This window comes from Podarcis erhardii (assembly GCF_964252035.2).
Source record: "Podarcis erhardii genome assembly, chromosome: 1".
NCBI classification, from domain to species: Eukaryota; Metazoa; Chordata; class Lepidosauria; order Squamata; family Lacertidae; genus Podarcis; species Podarcis erhardii.
This window is the reverse complement of record NC_138497.1, coordinates 75,633,582-75,658,724: the sequence shown is the minus strand read 5'-3', so window position 1 is coordinate 75,658,724 and position 25,143 is coordinate 75,633,582. Positions and strand designations below refer to the sequence as shown.

Below are 25,143 nucleotides of genomic sequence, written 5' to 3'. Positions count from 1 at the left end.
AACATTGTAGCCGATTGCTTTATTGATACTGTATTACGAATGAAAAGTACAATAGGTGCATAATCCGGGCAGTTTGACTCTTGCATATTGAGTGCACACAAGTGAAATATTTCAAGATACATCAACACCCATCCCCCCCCCTTCCCCACTCCCTCCCCGCCATATAAAACTTGAGCAGACAATAATACATATGACAAAAAAACAAGAACATTTTTTTCTTTTTTAAAAAAAACAACAAATACAATTCTTCCCTTCATTTAGTGCAGAGGCAGCTAGGTCCATCACCAAAAGTCTGAGCCTTTGCAAACAGGCAGGATGAAATGGATGAAGCTCTTTATGGGCCAGTAAGACTGTGGAACCAGTTGGGGGAACCAGACTCCCTCCCTCAAGCGTTGTGGCTTTGCACCAGAGGTTGGAAGAAAACAGACCAGTATGTGTTTCAGCAATGTTTGTGTGTCCATTTTTAACCCTCCCCCCCCCCAAAAAAAACCACCCCAGAACAAAACACTAGTTTGTAAACGACAAATGCCCCAAGAATCAGTTGTGTTACACCGATAAAGGTATTTTTACATCTAACTCCTAACGGGTTGTGCTCAGACAGGCTTCTACTATGAAAAAAATAGCCATCCTTGATTTGGTTGCTCTTCAGCAGAGGTCCATTTCCACGATTACGCTTGTAGTGGAAGAGCAACCTCACAAAATCAGTTACACTTTTGCTCACTGCAACAGAAGGCTTGAAGACATCAATACCCATCAACCACTCATTCAAACATTACATGCCTTAGTACAGATTCTGTAGGTCTCTTGGGTCAGCAGGTTGTTGAACAGTGTTGTAAGTTTAGTAGTTCCCAAGGCACCTGGGTGATTCGAACAACCAACTGAGTGTTCCATAGGGTGTACTCAACTATCCCAGTACGCGAACACATTTCCTTTGGTTGCATTGCCACTATTTTTTGTATAAAGCAGACAGACCAAGGCCTATGTATGTTTACTCGGGAGGAACCAAAGTATGCGCACATAGGAGTGAAGCATTAAAGAGAGTGCATGCAAGCCTGGAAAAAGAAAGCCCAACAGCCAAGATGCTATATAAGTTTTGATCATGTTCGGGGAAAGTCTTGTCTATATAATACGCAGCTCTACTTCCGGTGCACAGTTTAGGTTGGATCTAATTCAAAGAAATCAATGTGGGCACTCACACAAAAAATATGCCTCTCTAGAGTATACCAAGATTCTAAACTTCCTGGGATTTATTATCCTGGAATTTGGGCCTAACATGTTGACTGATCGGGCCCTGAATTTACATTTGCTTCGCCTTTTGAAAAGTTTTGGCAAAGTATGATAAAAACACTTAACTTTACCAGGTACTAAGGTAAATGATTATACAAGGTGGAGGGGGAAGAAATCAACTGTGAGGGGGGCAGTGAACCAGCCTGCAAGACGCAAGTGTTCCAAAGCCAATTTATAAACATACACTTTCCTTCACGGAACATTTACATGTGCCCCTTCACTCAGTGTTGTCTGTTGAGACTCCTCGCCTCCCACCCACAAGTTGACAAGCACTTGAGCATGTATTAACTTTGTGGACATTCCACTGACTTGGACTAATATGCTGTAAGCTCAAAGCATGCAGGTACTTAACTGCTTTGCAGTATCTGGACCTGCTTTGTTAAGAATATTACAGAACTCAGTCCAGACTATATATAAAATTCCCTTTGCTCTTTCCTCACTCTCGAAAAAAATGATCGTCCCTGTTCCCTCTACCAAAGCATATATAGAAAGCTATAAACGCATCTTGATCATCTTTGAACAACTATTTTACTTGTCACCTTAAAAAAACAAAAATCAAAGGGGGACATTTGGTAAAGAGCTTCTATGAAAGCGTCTGTGTTGGAAACATTTTTTTAAAAAAAACACTTCTTTTGTTTTCCCCACTCCACCCCACCCAACCCCAAAACATTTTATCTGAGCTGTGTATTTCCCTGCTCCTTTGTAAATGATTAAGGAGCATATTTTTGTGGTTTGCAGGGCCATGGAAAACAAAAAAAAAAATCCCCCAATGTTTCATGGCTCAAGATTGCAAGGTAACAATTTAAACATTTTTGATAACATTTAAAAAAAAAAAAACCCTTACCCTTTCTTCAAAAAAAAAATTCAAGTAATCTTTATGTTCTTTAAATGTAGATATATAGATATAAGGCAAAGCAGGTACAGCACTGATAAGATGTTCCCCTTTTTCTATGCAATTTATATATGTGGCATTGCTCTTATGGTTCTAGATGAGCCAAGTGATTTGATTATTACTTTTTATACCACCTTCTCCATACGTTTCCAAGTAAGCCTTGAGTGTTGAGCAGATAATTGGGTTTTAAAAGTTCCAGTCCTTGATGCATCAACTCTCTCCTGTCCCTCAGGTCCTATGAGGCAGTGAAGAACAACCTTTCCTTCAAATCTGTTAGGTTACCTCCTTTTCCTCTGGAGTTTTTGTACTAACCCCTCCCCACAAAACTTCTCCCTCACTCTAGCAGGGAAAGGGGAAACTTGGTGCTTTAAGTGGTTGTTATTGCTGTCATTATGGGATGGCGCAAGACAGCCTTCAGAAGAATTGCACCTTCCCCTTTTGACAGGGAAGAAGGAAGCAGAAGCAGAAGCAAGATAAGGAGATGGTCAATTGTTTTGAGCCGTTTCTCCTAATAAGGCTCGATTGGGCAACAACAAATCTATGTTCTTGCCAAACCTGATAGATGCAAAGAGTCGCTTTCCAGAAAAATGGCATTGCATCAGAGAGAGGATGGCAGAGGTGGCCAGAAAATTGATTTAAAACACCTTGGTAGGAGGATGGTGACTCTCAGGCTGCAAAAGCCATAAATGAGTACTCTATGTACAATGATTGCTTCCATGGAACAGAATCAGGTAACTCACAAAGCACATGCATATGCCTTTGCACTTGGCATGCTCTGGGTATCAGGGAATGAGTGAAGGACTTAAGAAAAAAATATTTTGATCTAAAATGCATATAGATGTATTATTGTGTTTCTGCATGTGCATGCGTTTTGTGTATATGAGTGAAAGGCAATTAGCTCATATGGTCATGACCAAGCTATATTTCAGAAGAGAAAAAAAAAAAGAACACACGTATCACACTTTCCTAAAACGAAAAGCTAAAAAATTTCAAGTTCAGTATTCGAGATCTTGTCCTTCCCACCCCACCCTCTTCTAATTTTCTGGGTTCGTTTTCCCCTTTTCCAACTTACATTAGCACCATAACAACATTTAAACATTACAATCCCTCTTCAGTTACTACATACACACATACACACACACACACACACACACACACACACACATGGTCCCATTAAAAATAGTGCTTTTTCTGCCAAAAAAAGTTATATATAATATATATCTTATATAATTCAACTAAATCTGTGGCAAATGTGCAATGCAGACGCCTCCTCCATTAAAGTGAACTTAACGTTCACACACTCTCACTTCATCGGTGATTTTTAAAGGTGCAAGTACATTTGGAATTATGTAATTTAAAAAAAGGTAGTGGGCCTCATCATTTCTTCTCTGGCTTTTAAAACATGGAAAAAAATGAAGAAGAAGTCTCAAACACATACTGTAGACTTGTGATTTCCAAAGGAAAAAAAACTAGTGGGGTGAAAATGAGGCCAAAATTTTAAACCTTCAGATATCCCACTCCAACCCCCCACCCCAACTTCACTTTTATTGTCAATACAGACATAAACTGGGCTTCTTTCAATTTCATTATTTTCTCTTTCTCTGTCTTCATTGGTTGGTAAATTGACAGGCAGTGGCCCAATATTAAATAGTTCAAGTGCCTTACTGTCCCTTTTAAGTAAAGGCTGAGAATACTGGGTAGGAAAGGAACAAGAACCAGCAAACAAAAAATACTTAAAAGACAATGCCACAGAAATGTTGTTGCTGCCACCGCCAACGTTGTAATCCTGTTTCTCTTTCTATGTCAGTTGTTTGGTGTTAATGGTGCCCCTTGTGGTTACTCCTTGGTGTGAAAGGGCATTTGCCCTCACCCCTCCACCTTGGTTTGGGAGAGAGAAAAGGGTGAGGACAGGCCTAGGAAATAAAAAATAAAGAGTCCATTTTGGAAATTGTTCATCACAGTTCACTTCTGGCTGCCCAATGTTTCTGAGGTGGTGGTTTGCACAACAAGAGGCTTCTGGGTAGGCAGGACAATCAAGGGGCGATGGATCTTTGACTCCTCAGACTCTTGCAGTCCTTCAGTTTGCCATCGATACCGGCGGGCCCGGTGGATGTTGGGAATCCCTCTCTGAAGGCGCTGTGAACCTTTCTTCTGCCATATGTCGTATTTTGAGTACCTGGCATGAGAGGGCTTTTGAAAGGGATCCTTAAAGGAAAGCAAGAGGGGGAGAAATGGAAGTGGAACATCAGTATGCTGAGACAATGAAATAGAGATATCCACAGTTTAAATTCACCATAAAATGTCACCCCACTAAATAGCAGCTACAGTTGTACCTTGGTTCTCAAAAAGAATGAGTTCTGCGGGTCCATTCGACTCCCGGAACTGTTTAAAAACCAAGGCACAGCTTCCGATTGGATGCAGGAGCGTCCTGCAGCCAAATGGAAGCTGCACTAGATGCTCGGCTTCCAAAAATTGTTCGGAAACCGGAACACTCACTTTTGATTGTTTGGGAGCTGAAACGTACAAGTTCCACGTTGTTCAGCAACCAAGGTATGACTGTACTATTTGATTGGTACCCACTGGGCCAAAAAGACTGGCAACCTTTGGAAGAAAGAGTGAGTGGCTGACACACTGGCACCCTGAACAGGAGAACTCCACATTCGGAAGGCTGCTCAGTAGCATTTCTCCCATGACCTATCAACAAGTGCTCACTGACAGTAAAAATCCTGAGCATGTTTATTTAGAAAAAAAGCCCTGCTATCTTTATGGTGTATATAAAGTAGGAACAATGATATACACATTTGCTTTATATTGCTTTTCTTTCCCACCCCCAGAAATTTCTCGATCTGCTTGTGTGTAAGACATTATCTGCACCTCACGCAGAGATAAAACTGTTTTGCTGTAACTGCAAAAGCAGCAGATGCTAAAGATACGGGTTCCTAGTTGTCCAATGCTAAAATGCCTCCTGTTACTCAGATAGCATCTTCACTTACCTTGTTCAGTGCTGGTAAGGCTACAAGAGAAGACGACGAGAGATCACGCTCCGATTTGACAGATTTTGCGCAGTAAGTTTCCAAAAGGTTAAGATCGCAGCTCCGGAAACAGCACTCCTCTACTATGCCACGGTTGAGCCTTCCTCTGTTTCTGCCCACAGGCCTACCTGTAATAGCAGAAATGCCACCTTAAAGTTAGAAAACAAATTAAGAGCATTTATTTATTTGCACATGGCACATTTTTAAAAAAGCAACCCTAACCCTGAAAAGACAGCAGCAAATCCACCACTACATCCAAAGATCTAGCAGTTCATGCCAGCCAAGGCAGACGGTGTAAATGGTTGGTGTTTGTTTTTGTTACACCAGGTTCAAGCTGGCATGGCTATGGGGCTTGGGGAGCAGGATCTGCAGGGCTTTGGACACAGCAGTTCAAAAGCCACTGGTGTTCTTCCTCCAGTCATCCCGTTCTGGCACTTTCTACTGCCTACTACCAATGAGAACCCCCAGTAGTAGCTTCACATCAAGCTGGGCAAAGCTGTGGATTCTGCCACAAAGACAGCCCCCTCCATTGGTAGCATTCCTCTCCACTGACAGAGGCTGGCAGAGATGGCTATGCACCACCGGGCCCCTTCTCCCCAGTCATTAGCATGGGGTGCGTGTTGTGCCCTTGGTTAGTTAACACAGAAAGGGAGGGAAAGGGGACCAGGGTGCTAATCTTTTGTTGCTGTTGTTCTTTAAGACTGGCCTCACCCAAGTAGTTCACAAAAATATTTATTTATGAACCACTTTGTAGCCTAAGGCCATCAGGGCCAGAGCAGTGTACAAAATAATGTTACAGACAATCCCACATTTTATAGCAAAGTATTGGCATGCCATAAAAGTGTGGGAAGCTGCAACTTCAACTCTGCAATGGCTGCTCATCAAGAACTCACTGAACCTCTTTTTGCTGCCTGCCAGAGATAAAGATGATGACAACAACAACAACAATAGCAACAACAGTAGCCAAATATCAGAGTGGCCAGACTCCTGAAGCTTTAACAGTTGCACAGAAGAGTGAAATTTCTTTTTCTACCCAACAATTAACTGTAGGAGCCTCAGGGCTAGCCCAAGGCATTTTTGCCCCTGAGGTGAAGCACAAAATGCCCCCTCCCTACTAAGAAAGAAGGAGTGAGTAAAGATCTACATCAGGATCTCCTGCCCCTGTGGATTCTGCCGTCTGAGGCAGTGGCGTCACCTTGCCTCATGGGCAAGATAGTCCTGAGGAAAAAAACCCTTTCTTGTGCTTGTCTCTGTGTACACATTCCCTTTAACTCTGCAGCCAGTGCGCTCACTCTGCTGGTTTGTGAAGCTCTGTACATATGACACCAGCCACCAGCCACATCTGTCCTGTAATTTCTTGAGAAATACTGCGTTTTGATGAGTTTTCCTCCAAACCAGCTTCAATTGGATTTGAAAACAGAAGCCAATGGAAGACATTCGTGCCCATTCTCTGCTCATTCATGTGGACAGAGAGCAGGTGATTTGGAAACACATTCCACCATACTGATGTGTAGACGATGTGCCAATGTGATTTGAAACACAGCAAGGGAAAATGACCTTGCTGGAATTTTGGCTGCTAACGGATACGCAACTTTCATCATTCCAGGAAACAAGATCCTTTCATTTTAATGTACAGTACGTTGCATCAACATGCTAGAGTTAAGTGTCTCTTTGCTGTCCTGACGCATGCTCAATTCTGTGTCCACTGTTCTGCAGGTCAAAATATAATGTGCATCATGGCATTTCATGAGAAATTCCAGTATGCTTTCTATCAGTTTGTTTCTGTCTTCCTGGCCTGAAATGAATTAACTTTTCTATATCTGTCATCTGCTATTTTCTCTTTCATGGTTACTGCCAAATATTTCCTAGGATAGGCCACATTATCCAATTATCCTGTTAAATAATTGGACAGGGATTTGACTGTCCAAAATTCAGTATATCCTTCCATTCAATGCAAGACTCCCACCCCCACCCCAATAAAAGGTGGGGGGAAGCGAGCAAGGATATTCTATATCAAAACTATTTCTGCACACCATGAATGAAAGCAATGCTCTTCTAGTGGGGGGAAAACAAAAAACAAATAGTGCTGGTTAGTTTGAGCATTCATTCCAGAATGCAGTCATGTATACACACTGTCAGGTGGTGAGTTTCCCAACAGCTTAGCCTGTGATGCAAGAGTCACATGCAGACAACTGAGATTTTGCTGCTAACTAGAGAAGATGAAACAAAGCAAGTCTATAACACGAGCACACAGTAATAAAAAGTATTTGGGCAATCATATATACAACTCTCAGGTGTCCAAAGCACATTTGCACCAGTTCATCCATCCTCACAGCTGCCCTGTAAGGTAGGCCAGCATTGTCACCCCCACATTGCTGACTCCTTGAGGCTGAGAGAACTCCTCCTTTAAAGCTGCCTTGCTGCCAAAATGAGATCTGACCCTGGGCAGTTTCTGCTCCACAGCTTAGGCACTAACCCACCCTGCCAGCTCACATCAGAGAGTAGGTGGCTGTCTTCCTTTAAATTGTCCCTTCTCCTTTCAGTTGACTCACCTTCATTACGAAGGCTGCTTTCGTATTGGAGAGGTGTTACTGGGGCCCCGTACAGAAGGAGGTCCCCCAGCCAGAGATCACTCAGGCTCAAGCTGGCTGACTTTCAGCAGTAAGCTATATTTGGGGCCCTTTGGTCCATTCACTGTCATGCAATCTTTTGAGCTTCCTCTCAGGAAAAGACCCAGGAGGTCACATTCAACAGCACATACAGCCTCTGCATCCTGCACCCACACAGCAGCAGGCGACAGACACGGACACAGTGGCTAGACACTAATTTGCTGAAGAATCAGAATCCCCCTTGCCTTCTTGGGATTTTCGTTTGCTTGCCCCCACTTCCCCCCCCCAAAAAAAAACAGGAATTGCAACTAGCCTATGTTGTGTTTGCAATGTTGTTTGGGAATGTATTGCAAATGCACATGTGCGTACGAAGGAAGAAGTGGCTTGTGTATGTGCCTGCATATAGGGACTTATGTGCCACACTTCCGAGTAATTGTAAGATCCAGCAAAACCTGTGCCCGCTTTCCTCGCACGCCCCCTAACAACCACTTCTGGCTGATCAATCAAGCACCAAGTCAAGCGGAAGAAGACTTTGGGTGTAAACAATCCTCTCTTCCCCTGTCAAAGGAATGTGGGCACCAACAAGTGGTCCTTTGTCAGATGGCTGGGCAGCAGCAGCCATTGTTCCAAACCCCTCCCCCAAAATAGCTTCTCTCCCCCCCTCCCTATTTTTCCTAGTATTATTCTGCAGCACGGGGAGGGGGGGCAGAGAGAGAGAGAGAGAGAGAGAGAATGTGCTTTGTCAGCATAAGTGGCTGGAAAGAGCTAAATTCTTATCAGCTGTTGGAAAGGAAGAAACAGGAGCTGTTGTTTACAGAAATCAGACGCCTCTTCTCTTCTAGTCTATGAAGAAAGATTCAGGTCTCTCTTACCAATTTCTGAGAGAGGTTTAATTTTTTGGGTGGGAGTGGAGAGGAATCCCCTCAGAGCTAAAATGTTTATTCCAAGTACCAGCCACTGTTCCACATGCCACACTAGGCTTCTTATCTGGGAAAGGTGGGATATAATCAAATATACATACATACATACATACATACATACATACATACATACATACAAGAACTCCTTAAATGCTGATCAGTGTTCTGGATTTTGTGTCTATGGTTGATGTTGGTATATGGAAGCAACAAGAGCTGTTCCTTCTGCAGCATCTCCCTTCATACATTTTTTGCAGCAGTTTAAGTGACTAGTTTTGCAAACATTGTGCAAAACAAATACTAATTAGGCTTCTTGTGGAGTATCTGCTTCCTAGCCCTACCCAGAGTGTATTTTTAGCTCTCTAGCCCCTCTCTCCAGCGCCACCACCAGCATCCCCACCCCCACTAAGAAAGAAATGGTACTTAAAACATCTGAGAGCCAAACTCTCTTAGGACTCAGTGCAAGCCTGACTTCAATAGGACTATGATGAATTGCCTCAGCTGGGCTCCTGACCTTTGGGGCCTTCGGACATAGTGGTAGATTAAAGAGCCTAAAAAGCAACTTCCCTTCTAAAAAATGTTTTCAGAGGAGACTTCAGACCACCTACTACAACATGGGAAGTAGGGGAAGGACATCTTTTGATGCCAGACAGGACAATGAGCCACGCAGCATTCTTACTATACAGACTCTGGTAGATACTATGCTTCCTGTCTAGTTTATGGCAGCAAACACTGGCAGGTCTTTCTGTGCTGAAGTGCTCCAAGTTACCCTCTGTTCTCCTACTGCAGCAGAACACTTGGAACTCACTGACGAGCACTCTGTAATTTTCTGTATCCTTGACCACCTTGCCAAAAAAGCTTGTCATTTCTATGATGATAACTCTAGAATGAATTATACCCAGTTATTAAGTCAGGGATCCAAGTCCTGGAACCAAGATTCAGTTCCAAGAGTTCCATCTTGGGAACATATGAAGCAACTGGAGAATGCTTCTGGTTATGTGCTGAGCATGCTTCCCTCACTGATTTGCAACCAGAACGCAACGTCACATCTAGGCTTAAAAGGCAAGGTGTCCCAATCAAAGTGGGTGGGCTTGTAGGCAAGCTTTGAGCTCAGTCATTGATCTTTTAAAATGTCAACCACTAGCTCCAATCCATGCACTTCTAAAATGCAATGCGCACACACACACACACACACACACACACACACACATATAATGAGGCTATGTGGGCTAAGAGTGGCCAGTGCGTGAAAAGGGCTCTATGCGCAGACTGATGTACCGATATACCATGGGTGGGGGCACCCTCATTGTTTCCAATATCGTTTTCATCATTCCCAGTGCACCATGAATACAAGAATGCCACAGAAGCATAGAGGTGCAGAAGAATGCAACGCAACCGGATTCCCACATAGCAACACATTTTTTTTAATCCTCTGTGTAACTAAAAAACAAAATGCTTTACAGTAGCCAGTTTCTCATCAATCACAAACGATCTCACGTGGTGGTTGCAAGGGGGAATGACATAAGCAGCACAGCACATTGGTGCTCTGAGAGATAAACCAACCTATACTGAAGGAACACTTCCACAAACCCCATCATCTTGTGTGCTGGAGGGACTTGTCCTTGGGCAAGAAAACTCCTTGCTTGCCCAAAAGTACTGTTTCAGGGATGGTATTGTTATTATTGGATTGTATGTGGCTACCCATCAATTTAAGTTTCTGGTGGTAGTGGGCACTCTTTGCTGGGTAAAGAGTTTGGCAAAACTCTTCTGAAACCAGGTAAGCTGTGTTTTTGCTCAAATGCAGCTCTGACTCAAAATGGTACAGGGATCTATCTCAGATAACCCCCAGTCCCATTTTAGGTTAAGCAGTTTAGCTGCAGCATCCATGGGATTAGACTTCATGTCTCACAGAACTTCTGCGTCTCCAGTCAACAGCAAAGCAATAAAGCTCCATAAAGCAGGGCATCACCACCAACAGCATTGCCAGAGGTAAACAATGGGCGGGGATGGAATTGCTTCATGTTTCTTATTTATTTTATTGTATTTATATACCACCTTTCTGCCAAAACAGCTAAGGGCATTTACAACTTTAAAACCCTAAAAAATATATGATGTAAAATGTAGAGTGACTCCAGAGACAGATTTAAGGGAGCTCAACCGGTTCAGTTGCACTGGGCACAGAGCCTCAAGGGTGCCACCATTATGGTGCCCAATGGAAGGTGAGAGGCACAGGGTGTGTGAATTTGAGACCCCCAAGTCCGCCAGTGGTGACTCTCAGTTCCACCAGGAGCCCATTGTCTGTGTGCTCCCTGGCTTGATCTCCCTGGCTTCTGCCTTCCCTCAGGACACATAGGTCTTCATCAAACAAGGGAAGGAAGGGCCTTTTACAGACCCATGAGCTGTAAGAGGAAAATGAGTGCAGGAGAGCCGGAGAACTAATACCACAGTCCTGCACATGTCTATTCAAAAGTAAGTCCCACTAAGTTTAATGAGGCTTAGTCCCAGGTCAGTGGGCAAAGGATTTCAACTTTTACATTTTATTCACACACACACACACACACACACACACACCAGTTATGAGGGAAAGACTTGTAACTTACATATGATGAATACAGGTTCGTTAGTGTCACATTGCCCAGTAATAGGAAGATAGCACTGGCCTACCTTATAGGGGCTTCTTTTGAGATGGTATTTCATGTATATGTTTTCAAAACTTGAAATACACCACATAAAAACGTCAACAAAGGCCGTGCATAAAGAATATACTTACTGAAGTAAAAACCTCGGTCTCCACAGACAAACTGCAGTGTGTCCACTAGCTCTCCCCCACAGAGGGTTTCAGGAGCACCATATGCAGAAACAGAATCCACTGTGTAGGCCAGGAAGGTGAGGGCAAGCAGCAGTATCCTCCTAGAGGTGCACATCTTCTGCACCTAAGAGACACACATTCAAAGGCATTAAGAATGGCTACAGAACGGTTCCTTCTATATTATCCAAACAGCTGTGAAATGTTGAAAACGGAATACAGTATCAAACTAAGTGTGTGTGTGTGTGTGTGTGTGTGTGTGTGTGTGTCTTTGGTCTTTTTTTATTCTGAAAACCAAAGCAATCCCAACAAAGCATAGATAATTAATATTGTATAATCTATATTAGTATTAACTCTGCAATCCATACTAAATCATTTGCCTGAGGCTTTTCCCACTGTACCTTTCCCAAAATTGACTTCTTCAAGTGCAAAGGAAGAAATGACACCTTGCCTTGCTTTGAGAGTTAATTAATTTTGGAGCTCTGGTCCTGAGCATCAAATTGCCACAAGTGACTTTCCAATGAGATTATGGCCTCCCCGGTTGTCAGCTAAAAAGCAACACCTCTATATTGAACAGAGAGGTAGCCTAGAGAAAGATCTCTTGGTGGGAAAGGGAATGCCTCCCTCAGCTCTTGCACTTCTCTCTGGATGGCCTATCAGGAGTCAAATGTAACAGACAAGACTGACAATGGGGATGAAGAGACACACATCAAGGATAGGGCAATACACAAGAAGTTCACATTACAAATACCATAAAACAGGGATGGGAAACCTGCAGTTCTCCAGATGTTGCTAGAATACTGACTCCCATCAGCCCAGCCACCAGGGTGATGGGAGTTGGAGTCCAACAACATCTGGTCACAAGTTCCACATTCCTGCCATTAAACATACGTTGAAGAAACCAACATAACAAAGCTCACTGCAACCACTTCAGTTCACCTTGTAAAAACTGAAGCCAGGCAATGAACAGTTGTTTCACTGAAGGACTCAAGGCAGGGCCCCCAAGTCCAGATACAAGGCAAGCCCCATCTCCACTATATATTTAAAGCAGTATCACATCAGTTTAACAGTTATGGCTCCCCCTCCCAAAAAAATATATCCTGGGGTGTGTAGTTTGTTAAGGGTGCAGCGAGTTGTTAGGAGACCCCGATTTCCCTCATAGAGCTACCATTTCCAGAGTACCCTGGAAAGAGGAAAGCTCTGTGAGGGGAATAGGGTTCTTCCACCAACTCTCAGCACCCTTAACAACCTACATTTGTACCTTGGTTGCCAAACACCTTGGAACTCATACATTTCGGCTCCCGAATGATTGAAAACCGGAAGTGAGTGTTCCAGTTTTCTAGTGATTTTCGGAAGCCGAATGTCTGGTGCAGCTTCTGATTGGCTGCAGGACACTTCTGCAACCAATCAGAAGCTGCGTTTTCATTTTTGAACAGTTTGGGGAGTCAAACGGACTCCCAGAAAGAACCAAAGTACGACTGTACTCTTCTCAGGATTATTTGGGGAAAGCTGTGACTTTCAAGTGGCATGATACTGCTTTCAATGTATAGTTCAGATGGGGCCCCGGCTAGGACAGAAGTGCTACCTGCATTTCCAAACAAGAGAGAGTGTAAAAGTTTGTCAGGGTCTTGACCCTGTGGTGGAGGTACACCATGCTATAAACATTTGGCTTCCCCTCCCCCAAAAAGGCTACAAGTTTCTATGCCAAAAATAAAGGTACTAAATATATATATATAATTAATGCCATATAATGACTTTAGAGTCTACTGGAGAGATATACAAATATAAACAATAACAATATATTGCACCCTATCAATAAAATACAAGTATATAATAGCACAAAACAACCATATTATGGTTGTTATGTCAAAACAAAATAAAAAAATTCTTTCCAGTAGCACCTTAAAGACCAACTAAGTTAGTTCTTGGTATGAGCTTTCGTGTGCATGCACACTTCTTCAGATACTTCTTCAGGTTGTTATGTGTTATGAATATCATGAATATCATGATTCACCAAGCATGTGTCAACTGATAAAAGTCTTTAGAGGCATACAAGTAAAGAGGGACATCTCTTTACTTTTGAGCAGGAGCTCTAAAGGGTGTAATTATATTTGTGGCATGCTGCAAAAAGTTATTTGGTACAGTTATTTTTTTAAAAAATGAAACGATCTGTTGCTCTTTTAAAGTACAGCAACACCTGGTAAAAACCAATTCAACAACAGCTTGTCCTCAAACAATACTTGGTCATCTATAACAACACGTTGCTCCTCCTGTTCAGTGAAATCAGGGCACCTTCTTTGTCAATCATAAATTTCAAAAGTGGGTATTTTGACCTATCAAATATAGCTCCCCTAACTGCTAGACTCTTGCTCTGGACAACTTTAAACCAGACTTAACACTGCCTTCAGAGACAGCATTGCTGTTCTTTGGAAAGTCTAGCTAACGTATGGCCATCATTCACAACAGCACAAGGCAGACAGGGTGACCTTTCGTAGAGTTGGAATGAATCCCACCAGTGATCTAGTTCAATCTATTCCTGGCTTAGCCCCAAGCTTTCTAATGTGACCCTAGACAGAGTCCAAGGCTGGCTTTCTATCCATTAATCCATACCACCTATCCTGGATTACCAACTTTCTAGTAACTTACAGCCTACTCAGCCCCCAGTGCAGTGCAGTGCAGTGCAGTGCAGATGCAGGGAAATAATTGCTGTACTAGGCAGGAGCAACACAGTGATGGCCCAAAGGTAGTTTGGTATATTATTTCAAAACAATTTGATTTGGTCTTGAATCAAGTGCTGTTTCATAAGATTCAACTTGGAATTAAAAATCTTAAAATGCTTTCCCCTTTAGACCCAGAATAATGATATTAATAAATTGGTGTGTGCGTCAACTTGTAGGTCATGAAATCTATTAATGAAAGCAGTGTCTGTCCAAAGTATTTTAGGATCACACAACTAAGCTCCTTGAGGGATAAATATATTTGTGATTATTTCGGTACAGTATGTTAACCTTTGCAGTTCCCCTATTTTGCCTCCAATATAGTCTGGAAGCAGCACAATGAAATAATGGTTTAATGTGTGCATGCTACCAACATCTTCTGCCTCTGTTAATGGTTAACACTGCACTGAGTTGAGTCTAAACCAACACCGCCTATCAGTTTACAACACATGGTGATTTGATTTTCCTTCATTATTAGAGAGCTGCTGTGATTTGGCATGCAGTGCTGCATGCAAGCATCTGTGTAGCTAAGTGGCCTCTCTAAGTGATTTTTGTAAACAGAGAGAGGCTCAGCTTGCTCAAAGCAATTGGTCCAAATCAATGGTATAGATTTACCCTGTCCTATATTAATTCTGGAAGGTGCAAGTATTGCAGACTATCCAGGCTTCTAAACAAAGAAATAACCATAACAACCAGTAACAAGGTGTTTGCAATGCACTATTTTAGCGTTTTGCTATATTCGCCCATATTACAGGTATGATTGCTGTTATCCCCTCCCCCTTCTAGGGATTCAATATTTCTTAAAGAAAATAAAGGAGATATTGTTGCAAGTAGAGATCTGTGAGCATGATCTCCTGTGTTGTGATAGTAGCTGTGGAATAGGGGAAGGATGTTAACTGTGCTGCCAGGGAAGAGAGGGCTTAGGTCTCTGTGCCATTTTCCTGGACAGGGTTTAGCTTTCGGAGTACCGTGTTGCCTTTCCAACTGTCCACGGGAACATGCCAGAAGTTGAAATCCTGAGCGTAGCAGTGGATGCCACAGGTGGGAAGCCAACAAGTGACTTGGTGAACTGCCCAAAACTCAGAGGCTAAGTAGAGGCAGAAATTCTGCCGTGTGGTCCCAAACGTCCCAGTGAGCTACAAGTAGTGACCTGTGCTCCCTAGCCCTACCTACGCTGCATCAGATGAAACAAAAGTCCCGCCAGCCTACCTGGGCTCATCTTGTAGGCCGCGTGTGTAGGCCACAGTCCTGTGTTCTGTTTGCTAAGGAGGCTTAAGGACAACCAAAAATCCCAGCTCCAAATTAACATCTGCCTCATGTTGTTAGTTTAACCAACTTGTCATTGACCCTGGTCACAGTTAGTCGCCCACAAGTGGTTGCTTAATTCTGACAAACTGGCTAAACAAGTGTGCGTGTGTTTTCCAGGAAGCCTCAAAACTGGAATCCGCGTCTGAAGTTCACAAGTTATTTGGGGGGTGGGAAGGCATCTCTGCAGACATACATTGTAACCAAGCACACACTGCAGCCTAGCCTATTGGCCAATAGACTATTAGCCAATCCCACAGAGTGCTTCTTTCAAGCCAAACCTGGGAGAAGGAAAGACCCTGTGGGCACCAGAGAAGACCTCTGGGCTCACCTGCAGGCACCACTCTGGCCATTCCCGCTCTATCCCTCCACGCTATGTGGGCATTGCAACGACAGGAGGTAGGTGATGTGGCTCTTCAAATGGCTTGGCATGTCAACAATGCAGACACCCCCACTCATAACAATATCTTGGCAAAACTCAGAGATAACGGCATAGAAAAATGCAAGTGGGGAGATGCAAACCCAAATGAAGAAACTATTTCACCCCCACTTCCTCACTTCTCACCACATATTCTGCCTGCTAGCTTATCTCCACCTTTCTCTTGAAGTGGAAGTCAATGGTACTTTTAAGTGAGCAGCCAGAGAACTTGGTTCTAGGTAACCAACTTTCCACTCTATCCTTTGATCCCATTATTAAACTATTCTCTCCTGCCCAAGCCACAGCCCAGGAGCTAAAGCAGGCACCTTGAGAGGAGGAAGCAACTGTTTTGTCATCAGCAGCAGTAATTTCAGATAATGTTCAGACTGAAATTAGAATGGCTTCCCCCGTCACCACAGAACTGATCCATTTTCCATTTGAATAGAATTCCCTCTTCCTCTCAATAGCTGCTTCCCTTGCTCCCCTTAGGCCAAAAGTGAACAAGCTACACTTACATTATTCTCTTGCTGGTGGTTTCTGTTAGGAGAGCCATTTCTGAAGCATCCTGAAATAAACACTGCGCAAAGGGGAGTATGCATGATCCCATCCTCTGATCTCTCCTCCCACATTTAAATGCTGCGCTTTTCAGATACAACTCAGCAATGTTCACCTTGGGCAGATTTCCTACCCTCCCCCCCCTTCCCTCCTTCACCACCAGAGGCCAATGTAATAGGAGACCAGGCTGAGAACAGCAAGGGAGCAAAAAAAAAACACCCTTGTTTACTGCTCTTTCCCATCCCTAGATGAATCTTCTGCAAACAAGCTTGCATCTTTGTGTTTACTCCACAGGAGTCCAGAGACAATGGGGCAGCAGAGATAACAGGGGCTTAGTAGCAGGCTTAAGAGCCAGTGTTGCCATGTGGCCTGCTTGCTGCCAAGCTCTCCTGCTCCTCCCAGCAACAACATGTGGACCTTGTGGCTTTCTACAAGTTGCTGGGACTCCATCGTCCATCAGTACCAGCCAGCATGGCCAACAATTAGGGATGCTGGGTGTAGTTCAGCAACATCTGATGCCAGGTTATTCACCCCTGCCCCTAAGCACTCAGGCCAGAGCCCACACTCCACTCCCTTGGAGCAGGTTGGAATCAGGGTAAGCACCTTGGTAAGGGTTCAGCATCAAAGACGAATGGCCACAGCTTGTCAAATGCCTCAGTTAGATATTTCCAACCTTGTGGATTTGTCTCAAGTGGATACACAGGAAAGCCATCAGGTCCGGGCTGATGAAAGGTGGAAATAAACACAGTTAAGTTCCCTCTTGTGTGCCTGAGACCACCTTGAAAGAGAGAGCTGACTCTAAGGAAGAGCATGGGGAGAGAACAGCACAGGCCACATGGGAACATTCCTCAGTAGTACCTGGATCTCAGAGCAGCTTAATGAATCTACATGCCAAGTGATTACCAAACAATTCACAGTGCAAACCAATACCAGTCCACTCAGAAATAAAGCCCATTAGGTTCCATGGGCCTTATTCCCAACAAAGTAGGTACAGGGGCTATATTACTAGCTGTGCATGCCAAAATAACACATCCCTTTGCTTTAACCAAAAGAAAGTGGAGCAAAGGAGGCCTGTTTGCCTCATGACTGGTAACACTGTAACACATTCGTTTCATTTTAAAATGTAGCAAATGCTCATAAAAGCCGCAACTTTTTTTTTTACAGTTACAATTCAGATATATTCATGAGCTGACTTGCTGAATCTTGCATTTGAAATTGTCTCCCACAATTGAATTCCACCCCACTGTTAATATTATACTGGCCTTGTATATTAAGGGGTTTACTTAATGTCATGGGCCAGAGAGTGAGTTGTGCCAATTTCCTATAAAGCCATTGGTGGGAGGGTTTAAAAATCACAGGATAGGCTGGTGGGGAGAGGATGCTTCAATTATCAGCTGTTTTTTCTCCTGGTAGAGGTACTTCAGTTTCAGCTGGGAAGAAATGGAAGAAGCTTCTTTTTTGGGGGGGAGAACATAGGTGGGGGAAAGATTCTCTAGCTTCCTATTGTATGCCTACAGGTGTTTCTCCACCTTTTTAGAGAACAGCAATGGCAACCTGCTCCTCTCACATTGGCCTACTACAGTTACATCTAGTTGCCCCTTAACTCTTGTACTTGTATGATCTTAATTGGTTATGTGCACACAGGAGCTTCAACAAAATGTTGTAGTGCAGGCTGTTCCTGTCTGTGGGAGACAGAGGGCCATCTGTCATGGATGCTTTAGTTGAGATTCCTGCATTGCAGGGGGTTGGGCTAGATGACCCTTGGGGTCCCTTCCAACTCTACAATTAGAAGATTCTATGATTCTATGAACTGTGGTCCTCCACCTGCTGCCCTTGAGCCTCAGCCATCAGGACCAAATGGTCATGGTTGAGGTCCAGCAGCAGCAAGCAGGCCATAAGGCACCTCCCATTCCTGATATAAGTCCTATCTGAAGGGCCTTCAAAATGCCATTTTTAAAAAAGGTGAAAGCAGGTCATGCTGGAAGAGCCCAGATTATTATTTTTGCTTTCAGGTGTGGAAAGTGTTGGGGGTTGGCTCTCCCTGCACCAAGACAAGCTACGTATATGTTTTCATTCAATTATATATAACTCGGTCCTCCCTTGAACCTCTCTCACACATACGCCTGTAGAACCAAAGCAAACTTCAGCCACCTGAGTCTGATGAAAATGAGTTGTATTCATAGAATCTTGGAACTGTAGAGTTGGAAGGGATCGCAAGGGTCATCTAGTCCAACCCCTTGCAATGCAGGAATCTCAGCTAAATGGAAGGATACTCCAAGTAGTTCCACTGAAATTAATGAACATGTCTGACTTGAGTCCATTTGTAGTCTCATTAAACTGAGGTCGCATCCAAAACATGCCTCTGAAATTCTTTGGTTTTCCACCAAAGAATCCCGGAAACTCTAGTTTGTTAAGGGTGCTAAGAACTGTAGCTCTGGGAGGGGTACCCTACAGTTCCCAGGATTCTTGGGGAGAAGCCATGGGTTTTAAATGTATGGCATGGATGTGACCTTAGTTGGACACAACCAGTCTTCAGTGTGTCTTTTCAGGTGGTCCTTTGCTTTAAGACAAGATAGTGGGGAAGGGGACTCAGCTAGCGGAAAGCCTCCTGTGCCACAAAGGACCATCATATTCAGGCACCACGTTTACCACTGAAATAAGAGTATTGCTTGAACTTTGGGGGGGGGGGAGAGAGATTTAGTACATTAAATAAAAACAGGAACACTCTTTCTAAAGGCATCTGGCAGGAGACAGGAAAAGGGAGATTTAAAAGTCAGTCTTCACCCAGGTGACTGATCAGTTTCAGTTGCTCAGGTTAACAACTTTTTTTATTTCCCCCCTTTCCTTTTCTGCATTTGCTTCCAAAACCTGAAGTCAATAAGAAAAGGGGGGGGGATACGTCTCTCCCTTGCAAGCAAAGTCCATGGTGAGCTGGAGTCGACTGGCACGCAATTTGCCCCCAAACAGATTTCAAATTGGCTCTGTTTCCTGGCAATTCGTAGCTAACCCTCCCAAGCCCTGCAAGAAGACAAAATTCCCGCCTGTTGATAGCTTCTTGTTTCACAGCCTCCTCCTCCTCCTCACTTCACCCCTTGACGAAGCAGACTCTTGCCGAGAAAACGTCTTGGCACAATAAGACAGCCAGTCTAAAAGCCGCCACAGCACAGAATTTCAAGATAGTAACAGCAAGTTAAAGCACACAAGTCATTCCCCCCCCCCTCCGCCCCGCAGGCAATGCCTCTGTTGTACCCATTCCACAGACAGCTTAAGAAAATATTTGCACCATAAAAGATGAGTGCTTTTTGGCTGCCTGAGACGGCACTGTAAACTCCCCTTGATCTCCCTTGATCTGCTGTAGATGACTCAACAGGTCAGAAAGAACTATTCTAGTAACAGCCTTCTGTGCAAACCACAGGTAAACAGCTTTGCACTTTAAAGAAAGTTGCGGAGAAGATGTCTCTTTCTGCAAGAAGTTACGTTGCATGTTCCCCAATAAAAATCTGGATATTAGCAAAGGGAAGTCCTTTTCCCTCACACACCCCTCAACTCAACTGTCTCCCCTCGAGACAGTATTTTGTGCCATGGCTGGCTAAAATCTCTTGGGGTAAAAAGAAAAAACCCGAAACCTGAACAACTGTTGACAAACACTAGTGGTGCTGAAGTGAGTTGTAAACAGTCGTCTACAGTAGGACAGAGTGAAGCACCAGCCGCAGGGTTTGAAGCATCGCTCTCTTCTCTCCCTACGTCTATCTCAGCTAAAACCACCAATGCAAACCTTCCCCCGCCCACTCCTCCTTCCTCCTTCCCTTCTTTTTAAACACTCAGCATTCTAAGCCACAGATTAGGAACCCTGTCAGCGTACTCCTGGCTGAAAGCGGTTCAGACACATCTGCTGGTACAGTTATGTTGAAAACTACAGTTTCCTCAGGTCACCCAAATCCCTCCAGCTCAGCAGAGTGCTAAAACCTTTCCAAGTTTCTCAAAAACAATTACTTCTGGGGAAAGCAGTTGGAAGAAAAGAAAAGGAAAAGGAGAGGGAATAACAACAAGAATAATCTATACAAAGTAGAAGGCCATGTGCCAGCAGTTAACTCTCGGTCAGTTTTGGGCTTTATTTTCCAGTTTTCTCCCCACACCCCTCCTTCTCAGTGTTTTCATCCCTCAGAGACCTAACATGCTGCAGTGTTTTTTTTTAAGAAGTGAATTTAACTGCCAGGACTAAGGAACTGTGTGTTCTTCATACAAAATGCACAAATCTTCAAACACCCCCTCCCCACTTCTAAGCAGCTTGAGAAAAGCAGGCAATAATTTTGTAATAATAATACCAGTAATAATAATAGCACGACTTAGTGTTCCGTCCAGCAAACAAGTACATGACCTTACATGTCCCTGTGCACAAAATTGCAATCCAGATCTCCAAATCACATGTAGGAGGACTTACGCCTAACTTCATCTCGACACTTCTCCACAGGCAAAATACAAAGGGCACCTTCGGTTCTCCACCCAAAAGGTCCACATACAACCTGAGGACTACCGGCTATTTAATTTCAATGCACCATAAATGCAATTAAGACCCTTGGCATACAAAAATGTCCCTAGGTTGCTTTTTTAAAAGTAACAACAGTAATAACAATGCCAAAGGGCAGAAAACGAGGCGCACAGCTTTTGCAAAACAATTTCTGGCCAGCAGCAACACCTCCATTCATAAAAGTGACGAAGGAGTGGAGGGTTGCCTCCCGTCTCCTTTGACAGATCTAACTCTCCGTTGTGTATTGTGCAGCCCGCGCCTTCAAGTGAGATTTACCAGCCCCTTCCCCGTGAAATTGCCTCCCGTTTCATCGCTCTGGGTATTAACAGTCCTGCAGCCCCCAGCCCCTACAGCCAGGAATGTTCCCGGAGCTGGACGCTTGCAAAAGCTGGAAGAGTGCAAACCTTTGCAAGGAGTCCAAAACAGGGGACTCTGACCCATCCCTCGGGGTCCCTCTAGCGTCACCAGGCCAATATTGCAGAACGGGGGTCTTAGGGGGTTTGTTTTTCCTGACTGCTCCGCTAACCCGAAGTCTGCCCACCGAAAGTTGTGTGTGTTTGTGCGGTATGGTTGGTTTTTTTAAAAAAGTATGCAAACTCTCGCTCCTTTGCAGCGCGAACTTTCTGCAAAACGCTTGCACAGCCATTGCGAGAAGGGGAAAACCGCCTCACACACACACAAAAAAAAAAGGTGTGCAAGGCGGCGGGGCGGGGAGACGGACCGCACAACTCCGAGGCAGAGTGCGCAAAGTTGTGGGTGGCCAAAGGAGCCCAGGACTTGGAAAAGTGCTCGCGTCTCGCGTCGCTCTCGGGAGCCGAGCGCAGAAACTTTTGTGCTTCTTCTCCAAGACGGGCTCCCCATCCCCGGCCGGACTCCAGCTATTGGCTTCTCTTTTTCTGCAATCGGTGTGTCCTTCGGTGAACTCGAGAGCCCACGGAGCGACGGGAGAGAGCGAGAGAAAGAGACGGAGCGCGCAAAAATAAAATAAAAAAGAGCATCCCAGGGGGGAAAAACTGCACGAATGTGGCAGCTTTGCTCTCGGGGAGAGCTGCTACTCCGAGATGCTGCTGCTGCTGCTGCTGCTGCTCTGCCCTCCGCGCCCTGCACCCTTCCCGCTCGCTGTCCTCCGTCCGCCCGGCTGCTTTGCAAACGGGAGATAAGTCCCGGCTGGTTTGCTTTTCCCCTTACCTTTGAACTGCCACAGCTGCTGCTGCCGCCGCTCTCAACTTCTTGCGTGCAGATTTGGAACAAGGCAGGGTGGCTGTAGCATTCATCCATGTGGTTCCTCTGCTTTCTTGACATCGTGAGGCTGCTTTGCTGGGTTCTCTGGCTGTATTTGGTATAGCAAGTCCCTTTTTTGAAAGAGAAATCTCTGTCTGTCTGCATATACTTAAGAGGTTTCCTTCCCCTCACCGCCACCACCTCTCTCTGTCTCTCTTTCTCTGTCTGCCTGTCTGTCTTTGCTGCCTCTTTGCGTGGGTCTGGTTTCCAGAGGCAGCGCTGGTGGGGCTTCCCAGTAGCAGCTAGAGCCTCAATTAACTGCTCCACAGCTGAGGAGACAGACTGAGAGCGCTCACTGTCCCTTCTTTTATACACCCATCCAATGGGCATGCTCAAACTTCCAGCCATCAAGGTAGCAGCCAATAAAATTGCAGAGGTTATCTAACCCCTCTCATTCGCCCCCCTCCTTTCTTAACCTCCTCTTTTTTAATTTTTTTAAGCTCTCCTGAGACTACCATTTGGAAGACAAAAAAAAAAAAAAGTTCCAACAGTATGGTTGGGGGCTTTTACTTCATGGAGAGCATTCCTCGTCCTCCCCCCTCACAGGAAAGAGGGGGAAATGTGGAGGGTGGGTTTGCTTGCATGCATGCATGCTATATAGATATACATTTCTTTGGTGAACTAAATCAATGCTATTGGGATTGAGAGATGTCAGCACCTTCAGGCTACCCAATGTTTAACAATGATTTGCCTTTCATCTCACTGATTGAATTAATCCTCCTTTTTAATGTAATCAAAGCTCAGGTCAAGGAAAGAGCTCTGCAGTCATGCTCCAGTCACACTGATCTTGTTAATCAATGACTATTGCTCACCTATCGCTTCTTGTTTATCAGTCGCTATTGCCCACCTAAATTGTTATAGGTAAGTGCAACTAAAGAAAGGCCCTGCCAACTTGCTCTGGGGAAGGGAGGTCAGCCCAAAAGCTCCTGACCTCAAGATCTTACTCAAACTCACTGCCCTAGGAAGAGTGGGTGCAATGTTGAGGGCATCTACTTCTCCCAAGTGCACCTCAATTTCTATAGGAGAAAAGGCAGACTCAAGGGGTGATCTTGGGCACTGCCACACCCACCCACCAACTTCTCAATCCCCTCCAAGGGGCTCTCAAGGTGTTTCCTCTATGGAAGATGTCCCTGGGTGCTTGCCAGTTTCTTAGTATGTTTACTCAGCCCCACACTATCCCTGTCTAAAGTTGTAACAGCCTTCATGTGGATTTAACAGAAGCAAGGTAGACGCCGTTTCAGATGGATTCTTAGTCAGCATAACAGAAAGCCTGAAAGGAATGGAAACAACAAAACAAACACTAGTCTCCCACAATCCAATAAGGGAGCCCTTGGGGAAAAGACCTGCCCTATTGTCCTCTAGTGGTGATCTGTTGTAGCCCCACAGAACCTGGGAAGGGCAGCTTAGTTATAAATTGTTTCTATGGGCTGTATCCAACTTAACACAATTAGGAGGGTTGGGGGGGGTTGTTTTTTTTAAAGGTGCTGTTAATTATGAATGGGTTTTTCTCCTTGAAATTGACAGTTCAGTTTTCTTTTGATCAATTGTCTTATTTTCCCATAAAAATCTAAACAAGGGAGTCAGTGTTAAACCGATAAGCTTTTGTCATTTTTTATGAAAAGTGTAGGACAATCATCTTCTATATCAAAATAGGTCCACAATTCGTGCTCCCTACATTTTCTTTTTTCTTTTTTCTGGTAACAAGACAAAACTTTTATTAACCTTTGAAACACCAAATCTAGGAATTGGTGGAATTCTAGAGTTTGGCACTAGCTGGATAGAGCTTCTTCTTCTCAGCTTTGGTGCTGCCTGAGAGTAGCAAACCTTGAATTATTAACTATCTTTATTTTAATGATACATCTTTAGTGCATACAGAACTTCAATCACTCAGTCAGCCGAGCTGAGTAACACACCATTAATATATAGCCTACATATTGATGCGGTTCCATTTTTGAAATCCGGTGTAGATTAATCCATGGTGGGATTGGTTCCTTGTGACTGGCATCCTTGTTAATCATTCATAACTTCATTAACATCGCTGTTGATTTGGCTCGCCTGTTCAGAGAGACATAGCATGAACCTTATATACCTTGAAAGGTACGCTGGCTCCACATTCACATGTAAACAAGCTTTTGCTTATGAAGCTCTTGATCCTGAGCAGGGCTTAGTCACAAACACTTTTATCAGCCAGTGGGGCTCTTTCGCCTGTTTAAAGTCAGCATGAATGGGGTCTAATTTTTCCAGATGTTTGAAGTTAGTCCTAGCATGAATGGGATCTAAATTTGCTAGTAATGTTGCCCATTATTTGCCACAGATCAAATGGGTTATGCTGCAAAAACACACAATGCAAAATCAGAGGAGCATCACCAAAAACACATCCATGCTGTAAACACTTACCTGCCAGTATTTTTCATTGTCTCCAGGATCAATGTCTAAGAGACCGGATAATCTGAAAGTAGGTGAGAGGGAACCGGGTGACCTAGTGTCTCCAGAATCAGCATCACAACACTGTTTTCCAAATACGTACTTCTATGCTGGAATATTTGTGACATTGAGAAGATATAAATGTCAGCAAAATTAGGACAGAGGGAAGGGGAGATTTTACATACCTGTTTTCCTTTGGTTTCTGAAGCCACTGTCACTGCTTTTAGGAATGCTTTACTCACAAGTTAACCTTACTGCCCAGAGGATGACGATGATTTTAAATGGATTATCATTCCCTAAAACTATGTCCAAAATTATAAGGCGCTGATTATTTATTCACTCAGTGAAACCCATTAACTAGCTAGAAAGAAA

General features: G+C 44.0%; 1 protein-coding gene across 2 annotated transcripts; it reads right to left on the bottom strand.

Annotated features, from left to right (window-relative positions):
- On the bottom strand, positions 1–22,631 carry IGF2 (insulin like growth factor 2). 2 transcript variants are annotated; one of them, XR_014158375.1, is made up of 5 exons: positions 22,255–22,631; positions 11,508–11,670; positions 5,173–5,339; positions 1,685–4,384; positions 1–1,652 (listed from the first exon to the last, which is right to left on the bottom strand). XR_014158375.1 is itself a non-coding variant. In XM_081869277.1 (4 exons), the coding sequence occupies exons 1-4, from the start codon at positions 22,450–22,452 to the stop codon at positions 4,142–4,144; spliced, it is 771 nt and encodes a 256-aa protein (XP_081725403.1). In that variant the 5' UTR covers positions 22,453–22,631; the 3' UTR covers positions 1–4,141. The 2 variants fall into 2 exon arrangements, 1 of the variants encoding a protein (XP_081725403.1); XM_081869277.1 differs by having other exon boundaries at positions 1–4,384.
- Between the last annotated feature and the right edge of the window lie 2,512 nt (positions 22,632–25,143).

Bases quoted from the DNA above. Each gene is read 5' to 3' on its own strand.
- IGF2 (XM_081869277.1), bottom strand. From the start codon at position 22,452: ATGCAGACAGACAGAGATTTCTCTTTCAAAAAAGGGACTTGCTATACC. The intron at 5,340-11,507 runs GTAAGTATATTC...CTGCTATTACAG, and splicing joins AGACCGAGGTTTTTACTTCA to GTAGGCCTGTGGGCAGAAAC. The intron at 4,385-5,172 runs GTAAGTGAAGAT...CTTTCCTTTAAG, and splicing joins CCTTACCAGCACTGAACAAG to GATCCCTTTCAAAAGCCCTC.